Genomic DNA, 12,075 nt, shown 5'->3' on the forward strand with positions numbered 1-12,075 from the left:
TCTCATAGGTCTAAGCTCTGTGCAGGGCGGACATATCTTTGGTGCAACCTGTGCAGGGGCCCGAGAAGTAAGGGGGCCACATCTACCTCCAAAGCAGGTGGAATTGTGCATTATGGTGATCTATTGGGCTGCAAAGGGCCCATAGACTGTTCTTACACAGGGACCCTCTTCTGTCTGTGTCTGTCAGTGTCTCTATTCCCTGTTATCTGCCATTTGACACTGAGGAGGAGTAGGCTGGTGTGTTCTTCAAAAAGATGATTGACAGGAAATCCAGAAAAATCTCTGCCCCCCCTCCCAGATTAGTCGCTCTGATCTTGCGGATCATTTTTTTTCGCACGGTATGTCATCTCTATATTTACATTTACATAGGTCCACCTCTTCAATAAAGAAAACCACCCTCTTATCCAAACCAGATTCGCTGTGATAGAAGTTCAGTTTCGCCATATTAGAAATATAGATATTAGACCAGCTTCTTGGAAAAAGACCACTCCGATAGAAGATGGATTAGGGCGGAGGGCTCCTGAGAGAAAGGGTTAATGACAATAATACTCCCCGGTCATATACTGGAGTGGGCCGCAGCTTGGATGGAAATGTTTAAGGAACAGCTTGCGCCTATGAATGCGGCCTGTGCAAGCTGAGAAAGACTCACTGTTCCTGTTTCCTAGAACGGAAGACCTTCCCTCCAAGAAAGCCAAGTTCATTTCCCCCCCCCCCCCCCATTTTTTAATACATTCTGCCAGTAGGAGAACAGTAGTGTTAGAAGTGTGGAGGACATGGAGGTGTAACGCGGTGCCTACAGGACCTCAGTGTCCCCCTGCACAGGCCATACTCAGCGCCACATTCTGCATCCAGCATCTGCTTCCAGTTTCAGCCCTCCCACCGCTCCATGGGCCAAAAAGCTGGAAAACTCCCCTTAAAGACAAATCGGATTAACCCTTTCCACTGCTAAGTGAAGGGGGGGTGAAAAAAAAACTTGCGCTTTGACTTTTTAAGAAAGTTGCCCTGAAATTGGAGCATTGTGGCTTTTACGAGTTGACTCTCAGCCATGTAATTCCCAATGTTCCAAGTCGACAGAGTCCTAGGTAATATAACAAGTTGACTTTTAATATTATCCTAAAGCTATTACCACATTTTTAGGGGTTTCTGGCAATGCGAAAAACAGACTGTATGCCACATCTGTAACAGGACCTCCATAGTTTGTGACGGGTGGGGGGCAAGTCATATTACATCAGTGGCAGGGGAGTCACCAGAGCGGCCAGTGAAAAGCCCCTGCGACCATGATAAAGAGGACTATGCTGAGACTAGCAGTTCCTCGTCACGAGGTAGCAGAGCTGAGTTTGCATAAAAATGATATTTCAATGACAAATTCCTCTCTGCTACATCTGTACATCCACAGTAATACTCTAGGAGACCCGGCTGGTGATTCGGAATGTATAGTAATGCCATGCCAAACTTTTCCTTCTACGTTAATAATTAACTACTCTAACGGATTATAATTAAAAAGTTCAGGGTTAACGATAATGAAAAAAAAAAAGTCGAATTTTGCACGTTAACTCTTCGTGCACTGGCTAGTTTATGAGTAATGCATCTCTGTGGGCATTTGTGGGGAAGTACTGATAATTAGCAGCCAGGACTAATTGCTTTAAGGTGGCATAAGCTGCAAAGTCTGAGTCCATGTCACTTGCAAAAAACGTGTTCCTCCTGCAAATTTCTAAGCCAGCTGCTTTTTTTTTCTTCTCCCCCCCACTCCCCCTCCCATCCCCATGATTGATGACATTGGCCAGGATCCAGCATAAGGAAGGGTTTTGTTCCTCCAGGACTACGCACGAAATGAGATCACATCACTTCAAAGACTTAAGGGGAGGGCTCACAGGACAAGCCCCATAAATTCCAGCACAGGGTGTCAGGCTCCTGCAGTCATGATCCAGAGTCAATCCTGTTACTAGCTGAGCATAGAGTCAGTGCAAGGCACTGCGAGCTTCTAGCAAGCGATCTCCAGGGGTCCTGCAGCCTCAGACCCACCACAAGTAGAAGTTCTCCAACTTCCAAGACCTGCGCGCAATTACGCACTGAGAACCTTTGCGCTACTTTTTTTGCATCACTCTCGCCTCTTTCCGGTGCCAAGGATGAGGTGTGTGCAGTATCTGCTGCCCTGTATGGCAGCTTTGGTCTGTGCCCGGATTGTCCAAGGTGTAATATCAATGGAAGAAGAGTTAGTGGTCCCTGTCCAGGGTCCAGCCAAGGATGGCAAGGTGATATACCGCCTGGATGCATTTGGAGAAGCTCTCACCTTGGAGTTAGAGCCTGATCCAAGTTTCCTTTCAAGGGACTTTAGTCTGCAATATGTGGGTAAACCCAAGTCTACTGGAGAAGACCCTACAGTGTCTCTTCCTAACCTGGCTGACTGCTTCTATTCTGGCACTGTCAATGAGGATCCATCCAGCAGTGCAGCCCTGAGTCTCTGTGCAGGGATCAGGGGAGCTTTCTATTACAGAGGAGAAGAGTTTTTTATCCAGCCCAGCAATCACACACTGACAATGGCTTCTTCCAGCACTATGGTTCTGCATCTGGTGAGCAAGAGGAGTCGTGTCAAGGCAAAGTGTGGAGTGACTGACAATTCCCAGCAGCAGCTGGACACTGATGAGCCAAAGTCCATGGAACCTATGGCACTACCAGGTATGGTGCAGTCCATGTATTCATTTATTTGCTTTTTTTAAAAAAAATGCAAAAATCTGAGTAACTTTTTCTAAATATTTTTTTTCCGTCAAAAAATATGAATATGAAATGAAAGCTGCACAATTTCCCCTCGTTTAGGTCTCTTTAGGCCAATGAATCAGTAAGGCACTGTGCCCTGGAGTCATGCCAGTATGTTTTGCCACAGCGCTGTGCTTTCGATGCAGCGCATGGTGGCACGACTTGCTGGGACTTAAGGTGTTAAAAAAATATGTAGTTATGAATGACTTAATTATAAAAAATTGGGCATGCTGGTGCTTGTATACAGTTCTTCTTAGAAGTGAGTGAATTACACCTTTCTGTTATTTTATCCCGTGTTATATAGAACTGGTTAAGCCCAAATTTCCATTCATAAAAAATGCCGGTAGTTGTGCTAACAATAGAAACATAATGGAGGATTACTACAGCCTGGGGGCCATGGGGTTTGCCCTGTATGGAATGGGTTGGGTATATAGGAAGCTGAGGCGGAATGTGTTAATTCAGAAGCTGAAAGTCAGCACAAGGGTACAGTGTCTCGGAAAGGTGCTGTGGTTTCAGGGTCAGAGAAGCAGTCAGGCATTTGGCAGGAGTCACAAGTGCTATTCTGTGATTACATGGGAAAGTGAATGGTCTTACATCAACTGCCTTCCATGCTAGAAAGGTGAAACGTGACTTCGATCCTATGGCAAAAAAAGATTTGTGAATCATGGACAACGTAAAAAAAAAACAGAAAAAGATTGACGAACTTCCAAATTTTGCAGTCTCATTCATTTTCTTTTTTTTTTCCAGGATCAGGAAATTCACGGAAAAAGAGATTTGTCTCCAGCCCCCGCTATGTGGAAACCATGCTTGTGGCTGACCAATCTATGGCTGAATTTCACGGGAGCAATTTAAAGCACTATCTCCTTACCCTAATGTCGGTAGCTGCTAAGCTTTACAAGCATCCCAGCATCCGAAACTCAATAAGCCTGGTGGTCGTGAAGATCCTGGTCATCTATGATGAGCAGAAGGGACCTGATGTGACATCCAATGCCGCCCTGACATTGAGAAACTTCTGCAGCTGGCAGAAGCAGCATAATCCACCCAGTGACCGCCATGCAGAACACTATGACACAGCAGTTCTATTTACAAGACAGGTAATTGACTATGATCCTAATCTTCCCATAATGTTCTAGTTCCTCCTCAATCAAATTATAATCCTACATATATTAGATTGTGTAAAAATGGTCAGAACGAGGCTCAAAATAAATTCAACTGTAAACTAAGAGTGGAAAAAAAACCTACTGGGCTCTCGAATGTGTATGTGCTCTCCAGCGAGGGCATCATGCCAGAGTTAAACATTTACTGCCAAACTTTTAGTCCCTGATCTAATTAATATTGAAACTGCTCTTTTGCTTTTAAGGATCTTTGTGGAGCTAAGACATGTGATACCCTTGGGATGGCCGACGTTGGAACCGTGTGCGATCCAAGTCGCAGTTGCTCTATCATCGAAGATGATGGCTTGCAAGCAGCTTTCACCACAGCCCATGAACTAGGTATGTGGCTTTACAGTGAGACTGGGATGTAGTTTAGGTCTTACGTAAACAATTCAGGAAGGAAATGCTCAGCTTAATGTTTGTTCGGAGACACCAGAAGGACAGGCTTGAGATTTTTCCTTTTTCACGCCTAGTGATTGCAGAAACCAGAGAGGAATGCATCCTAAAGTGCTATAACTTTTATGATGAAGTACTTGGGATATTTGCAATCTTAATATCTCCTAGGCTTTCCTCAAGTGCGTCGTTGAGTTTAGAGCAGAGCTGTAGAGTGCATTTCACACCATGAAGACTACTGAAAATAGGTCTCTTGAATATTTCTATAACTCCAAAATGTCCTGTTTCCAGGTCATGTGTTTAATATGCCGCACGATGATGCCACACAGTGCTCCGGATACAATACTGAGAACAAGAATTCCCATATGATGGCGGCAATGCTCTCCAATCTGGATAGACATGAACCATGGTCTCCGTGTAGTGCATACATGATCACGTCTTTCTTGGATAATGGGCATGGTAAGTTTTCCTAACTTTGCTTATTGGGGTACCAGTACACCGTAGAAAATTGTCAGCCAAATTGACAGATATCTCTTCCTTACATAACATACATGTATGTGTAAGCCAGAAATCTCTGTCTGTAGCTTTTATCCCACATGCATAGACATGAAACCTCCCAGATCCTTCATTCCCTCAATGTCCTCTTTTGGAAGAGTTGGGAGGCCTCCTACACATTAAATGGTTAAATGGTCATCTGGTTCTGCCAAACTCTGTAGGTTTTCTATGATTAACCTAATTTATATAGTGGCCTCAAGTTTGTGTAAGGTATATTAGCTGGATAGGTGCCAGTACTTATTGCAGAACATTTTTCTAGTAGTTGCCAGTAGATCTTGATTCTCTGCAGCTTCCAGTTTCTTCACCCTTTAGTAAAACAGTCCAGGCATGTAGAGATGTCACACTCTTCGGGAACATGTTCCCTGACAAACATTGTACTCAAATATTTCTCTATTGCTCAATTAGGAGAGTGCTTACTAGACAAGCCAAGCCGACCCATCCAACTTCCATCAGATCTCCCTGGAACGCTGTACGATGCCAATAAGCAGTGCCAATTTACATTTGGAGAGGAATCCAGACATTGTCCAGATGCCGCCAGCACGTGTACGACCTTATGGTGCACTGGAGTCTCTGGAGGACTTCTCGTCTGCCAAACTAAACACTTCCCCTGGGCTGATGGAACCAGTTGTGGAGAAGGGAAGTGGTGTCTGAAGGGCAAGTGCACAGAGATGACAGACAAGAAACATTACGAGGTACATTTCACGTTTCTACCTTTTTCATCTACATTTTTGGAATGAATTAAATATGACTCAACATATATTATTTTAGATAGTACATTGATTTTGGTACTAATGGAAGGCTTGTGTGCATTTGGACTTGAAGAAGTCAACATTTGATATGGTTAGATCTGAAACACTTTGCAATGTTTTACAAACTAAAGCAACCAGGATTGTATCTCCATAGTCTATGAATATCAACCACATCCTACATGGTCTGAAAGGTATTCATACTTACTAATGTTCCCTGTTTGTTTTTGCAGACTCCTGTACATGGTGGTTGGGGAGCATGGGGATCATGGGGCCACTGCTCCAGAACTTGTGGTGGTGGTGTCCAATACTCTCTTCGGGAATGTGATAATCCAGTGCCAAAGGATGGTGGAAAATATTGTGAAGGCAAAAGGGTTCAATATCGTTCATGCAGCGTGCAGGATTGCCCTGAAAATAATGGTGAGTGATCTAAAAAAAAATGGTTAAGCCTTGAATAAGTTTTATTTTACTAAATGGAACCTGGGTTATAAAAACGGTCCTTTTAATACCCTCAGGTAAAACTTACAGAGAGGAGCAATGTGAAGCTCATAATGATCTCTCCAAGACACCTGGAAGTGGACCCAACGTTGAATGGACACCCAAATTTGCAGGAGTCCGTCCAAAGGACCGTTGCAAGCTTGTATGTCGTGCAAAGGGCACCGGATTCTTCTTTGTGTTGAACCCCAGGGTAAGTTCACAGAATCAGAGTTTCTGTTTGGATTAATGAGGAGTGTTGAACCAGAACATCACTCAACGTTGCCCAAAAAGCCCTGATACCACTCACATCTGTGGTTCGTCGTACTGCCAATACCACCCATTAGATTACGTTACCTTTGGGCACATGTGAGCACCTACACCTTATTAGCATGTATTAGTGTTTTAAGAGTGTCTAAGACATTGTGTGGCATCACAAGAGGTACTGGAACATGTGACAAGAATTATGTAGCACCTTAATTATTAAAATCTAGAACCAAGATGTCATACTAGTTCAGAATATGGGAATCGCATATTGATTTTAATCTATTTTTCTTTACTTGCCCTTCGCAGGTAGCCGACGGTACTCCATGTAGTCCTGACTCAACCTCCATATGCATCCAAGGCCAATGTATCAAGGCTGGCTGTGATCGTGTCATAGGTTCCAACAAGAAGTTTGACAAATGTGGAGTCTGTGGAGGAAATGGCTCCACCTGCAAGAAAGTATCTGGGACATTTACTAAAGCAAGGTACGTCCAGTGACTTTTTTACGATTAAGGTAATGCAAAAATCTTCATTCGATATATTAGGAGGATCATAAAATATACAGTAGTTGGATGTCAATTGATCTTCTCCAACACACACTACTCTAATGTCATCCCAACCCCTGACTGGCCATCAATTTATTATATATTAAGTGTTTGAACAAAGTTTGTTCTGCAGATTCTGGGAAAAAACTAAGGGGCACATTAAGTTTCAACATGTCCAATCTTTTGTTCTTTCCCCATTCAGAACACGTGTATGCTCAGCCGAACTGAGCATGCATGTAAGTAGGGAAGTAGGAAGGAATAGCTGTCAGTTGAAAGAGCATTTAGCTGATAACTATTAACGGTGGACACCTTTAATGTTAGTTATTTTACAAATTCACAGTGTAGCTCATAGTACTAAAGTCCATTTTAATCAGTTACTAATCAAGCGTTTCTTAATCTACACACATTTGCAGAATTTAGTTTTGAATGCAATATTTTTTTTTTATTTTCCCCTTACAGACCTGGGTATCATAATGTTGTCACCATCCCTGCCGGTGCAACAAACATCGAAATCAAGCAGCGTAATAGCAGGGGTTCCATGCACGATGGCAGCTACTTGGCTATAAAGGCAGCCGATGAGACCTATGTCCTCAATGGTGACTATACATTAACCACCTTGGAACAAGACATTTCCTACAATGGCAACTTTTTAACGTACAGCGGTTCTACTGCCTCTCTAGAAAGAATCCGCAGCTTTAAGCCACTCAGGGAGGCCATCACTATACAGGTCCTCACTGTGGGAGATTCACAAAGACTGAAAATCAAGTACATTTATTTTGTCAAGAAACCAGCTCAACCGGAAAAGCCTTTGAATAAGAAGAAAGAATCCTTCAATGCTATACAAGAAACAATTCTCTCCGAGTGGGTTATCGGAGAATGGGGTGAATGCTCAAAGACTTGTGGATTAGGCTGGCAGAGGAGATCTGTAGAGTGCAAAGACTTAAGGGGTCAACCTTCAAAAGACTGCCCTAACGAGCTCAAGCCAGACGATGTCCGGTCATGTGCAGACATTCCCTGTCCCCAGTGGCAATTGGGAGATTGGTCCTCATGTTCTAAGACCTGTGGGAAGGGTTTTAGGAAGAGACTCTTGAAGTGTGTGTCTTACGAGGGCAGCAATTTGCCTCAAGACAACTGCGACCTTTTAAAGAAGCCAAAACATTTAATAGACTTTTGTACTGTTTCCAACTGCAGTTAAACAGCATTTCACCGTGAATATTACTAGGTTGTTTAAAAAAAAAAATTATCATCATGCTGTAAGCGGAAGGTCAGGTAGAACAAGTTTGTCAATTTGTACGAACCAGAGGATGGAAAGTTGTTGACCGGGAACAGTGCAAATATCTGCTGATTGGGTTGGGTTGGACCATCAGGTTGAATAAGTTACGTAGGTGTGATAGAAGGGCATATTACTGTCTCCACATCCTTCATCTTTAGACCTCCTGGGGCATTTTGGGTTTGTTTTTAAACTCTTTGGAGTCTGTTACCAGTTAGGTTTAAAGCCCAAAAGATGGTAGCCATATTATGTATTAAAAGTACTTGGGCTCCTTAAAGGAGATCTGACAGTTCTTCTGGACTTCTTCTGTTTTGGTATTTCTCATAACATGGCAAATCTGGGTCATCTTTTCCTATAACTCTACCTAGTACCATTCTTCTGTAATTCCTCCTTTAAAATTTTTGAATAAGTTAACAACTGATTGTTGCCAATTAGGGGGTGTGTCCCTGCCCAGACTGACACTGACCAATCAGAGACACCAGCGTCTGACTCTGTAGAGACACGCCCCTCCCAGTGAGAATGGTAGCACTTAGTTGTTATTCGATAGATAGAGTTCAAGGAGGAATAACAGAGGAACGGCACAACTCAGAGCTATAAGAAAAAGTGCTCCAGAATTGTTTTTTCATGTTGAATATCAATATTTACTAAAATACCATATCAGGAGAGTTGACAGATGCTCCTTAAAGAGTAGCAGCCCGTCATTTTTTTTAAAGGTCCATCATATGTATTTGGATATTGCCCTTGGTTAGTGTTAACCTACCTCATTTAAGAAGGGCAAAATCGGGAGCTGGACATGATCAGTATAATTCATGATGGCTGCTATCATAACACAGTATATTTTTATAAAGCCATACTCTCATTTCTTTGAGACATGCAGATTACGGGGGGACCAATATTCCTTTTTGTTTGCTAGGATACACATTTACTATATGGTACCTTTTAACCCCTGCTGTAATTTTTCCGTTTTATGATAGTTCACCAAATGGTCATGTGATCACATAAACCTTTTTAGGGATCACAGAAATGTTAAATTCTACAACAGGGGGGGGAAGGGGGTGTTAACCCTTCGTAATACACAAGTTTTTCTTAAAGGACTGAAATAAGTGACATTACAAAAAACATTTGAATAGGACGTATGAGACTTTCTATAAATATGAACATCACTTGTGTATTTTATTAGTATTTCCTGCAAAGAGGGGGACTGCCAGATGTGAAGGGTTTCAACATCTGGTTCCAAATAATGTTCTCTGAGGAAACCAGAAACATAGATGATGGGCTGAAGGGGAGGAGGCTCTAAATTTTAGGCCAGTATAGATTATATGAGATTGTATATACAAAGAGATATAACATAAAAAAGGTATATATCCTCCATATTCCAGATATGCAATATGGAAATATATTTGGTAGACAGTCTTGGGGATAGCAGGTCCATCCGCAGCTGTTGGCCAGCCGGCGTGTGTCAATAATCTGTGTCAGGTTGGAGAATATGACTTCAGTGAGTGAGTGTGTGCGTGCGTTTGTATATGTATATATACAGAGTATACTTCATAAGTATTTGCTTCAGCTCCTTCCATGAAGGGATCCTTTAATGACACATCATATACCTATTTATTTTTGTACAATCAGTCCGATTATATTTTAAGTTATCGCTTTCTATAACGAGAAAAAAAGAGTATTTATGCATTATTATTATTATTATTATATGTAACTAGAAATATTAAAAGAACACATTGACATTCCCTAACCATGTTGTTTCAATTTTTTTTTCTGTTGTAATAGCAAAGTGGATTCTGAGTATAGTTTAACGTCATTTATTTTATTTTTTTTTCTCAATAGATTTGATTGTTTTTCTGACACGGAGCTCTAAATCATCTGCATATCTGCATACATGTAGATTGAAACCATAGCATATTGCTCGCATGCAGCCACCACTAGAGGGAGCTTACTGTATACTCTTTATACACAGAATATCATAATAACGCAGTATGCAGTAAGCTCCCTCTAGTGGTGGATGGAAGCAGTTTAGTGTTATCACTTATTTATATGCAACAAGTTTAGTATCAGAAACACAGGGGTGTGACTGTAGACTTATGAATCCCCCTAGCGCACGCACAGTGATTCACTGGAGGGTATGTATGCATTGTACATACTCCCGGCCAGAACCCAGCCAGTTGGCGTTGCCTCGCTCCATACACTTGTATTGAGCAAGGCCACACCCCGACTAGTGACGCGGTTATCCAGTGGGTGTGGCCGACTAGAGGACAAGGTCGCGTCCTCTAGTAGGCCACACCCACTAGTCGGGATGCGGCCTTGTACAATACAAGTGTATGGAGCGAGGTCACGACTAGGGTTGAGCGACCTTTAGTTTTTTAGGGTCGAGTCGGGTTTTGTGAAACCCGACTGTCTTAAAAGTCGAGTCGAGTGAAATCGGCCGACCACCGTTAAAAGTCGGGTTTCGGCCGAAACACGAAACTCAATGAAGGAATTTTTTTTTTTTTTTTTGCTCCTCCTCCTCCTCCTCCTCCTCCTCCGTCCCAGCACAGAAAATTTCGTATTGCACATTCCAAATCCCTACTGCGCACAAGCGATAACATGATGATAGGCGTGCACGCCCCTAACCCGTATGTCATCACTCTGCCCACGCTCATTCATTGGCTGAAAAAATGGCGCTAATCGCATCATACGAGACGCGACTTTCGCGCCATGATCGCGTACCGCATGGCCGACCCCGCACAGGGATCGGGTCGGGTTTCATGAGACGCCGACTTTGCCAAAAGTCGGCGACTTATGAAAATGAACGACCCGTTTCGCTCAACCCTAGTCACGACCACTGGACAGGCTCTGGCTGGGAGTATGTAAAACACATTCATAACTTCTGGTCCAGGCTCAGAAACCTGTGATTCCCTGCAGGGCACAGTGTGTGCGCTGGGGGAGGGATTCATAAGTCTGCAGCCACAGAGTGACTGCAGACTTATTAATTTGGACCGGATAATGCCTTTAAAGGCCTCTGTCATCATTAAACAGCTATCGGCAGAACAACAGCCATCCCTCCATTTCTCATAGTGATGGCCACCATATAGCAGACACCCACCTCCTTCTTGCTTTGCCTGTGTAAACGGTACAGCAGGTATGGCAGCCACTGCCAGACACTTATAGCATCAGTTTATCTCCCGAAGAAAAAATAGAATCGGTCAATGGCAATCCAACTGGGCAGATCCTTCTCTTCCCTAACATCATCTGTCGCGGAGAGTGAAAGGCTTTAATACACATTAGGGCTGTGGATCAATAAGGCCTAAATATCTATCATATTAAGCTTAGAAATCACAGGATAATTGGCGGTAAGGGAGTAGGCTGGGGCACACGGATACATGCAGGATTTTTTTTGTATTGACCCATAGTGGTATGAGGCCATACCGTGTGCACCATGTTTGGAGTAAAATATGGTGTTTCAAAGGAGCATCAGGTGAAGGTGGTGGTGTAGGTGGTGCCTATAAATCCATGCCGAGGACCTGAATGGCTTTTTCCAGGTGCTTGAGCCTCTATAGGTTTTATAAGCATGACTAAGTACACAGCGTGTCTTCTCGCTTACACACGCTTCGAAAAACAAAGTGACACACTTTGTCAATGCGGAGTGCCTTGTACCATGTAATTAAGGGCTCATGCAGATGAGTGTATAAATCGTCTGATTTCTGATCGGATACCATGCCGACCATACACTGACCCATGTCATTCAAAGGGCTGTTTAGATAAACATATTTTTTCTCTATCAGACTGTAAATGAAAAAAATTGCCCAATGCACTACTTTCCTGTGTAGGTCGGATGGGACATCTATGAATGCGTAAAGAAAATCGGATCTCGCACAGAACGTCTTTTTACGGATACTGACCTAGAATACTGTATATGATCATGTACATTTTTT

The 12,075-nt window shown here is 42.9% G+C and overlaps 1 protein-coding gene across 1 annotated transcript; it reads left to right on the plus strand.

The window, feature by feature from the left end:
* Positions 1-1,823: 1,823 nt before the first annotated feature.
* On the plus strand, positions 1,824-9,894 carry ADAMTS1 (ADAM metallopeptidase with thrombospondin type 1 motif 1). The gene is made up of 9 exons (XM_077293997.1): positions 1,824-2,676; positions 3,502-3,848; positions 4,115-4,247; positions 4,593-4,760; positions 5,262-5,548; positions 5,836-6,022; positions 6,118-6,290; positions 6,650-6,825; positions 7,345-9,894. The coding sequence occupies exons 1-9, from the start codon at positions 2,127-2,129 to the stop codon at positions 8,078-8,080; spliced, it is 2,757 nt and encodes a 918-aa protein (XP_077150112.1). The 5' UTR covers positions 1,824-2,126; the 3' UTR covers positions 8,081-9,894.
* The last annotated feature ends 2,181 nt before the right edge of the window (positions 9,895-12,075 follow it).

The sequence above is a fragment of the Ranitomeya variabilis genome, chromosome 3 (assembly GCF_051348905.1).
Source record: "Ranitomeya variabilis isolate aRanVar5 chromosome 3, aRanVar5.hap1, whole genome shotgun sequence".
In the NCBI taxonomy this organism is placed as follows: domain Eukaryota; kingdom Metazoa; phylum Chordata; class Amphibia; order Anura; family Dendrobatidae; genus Ranitomeya; species Ranitomeya variabilis.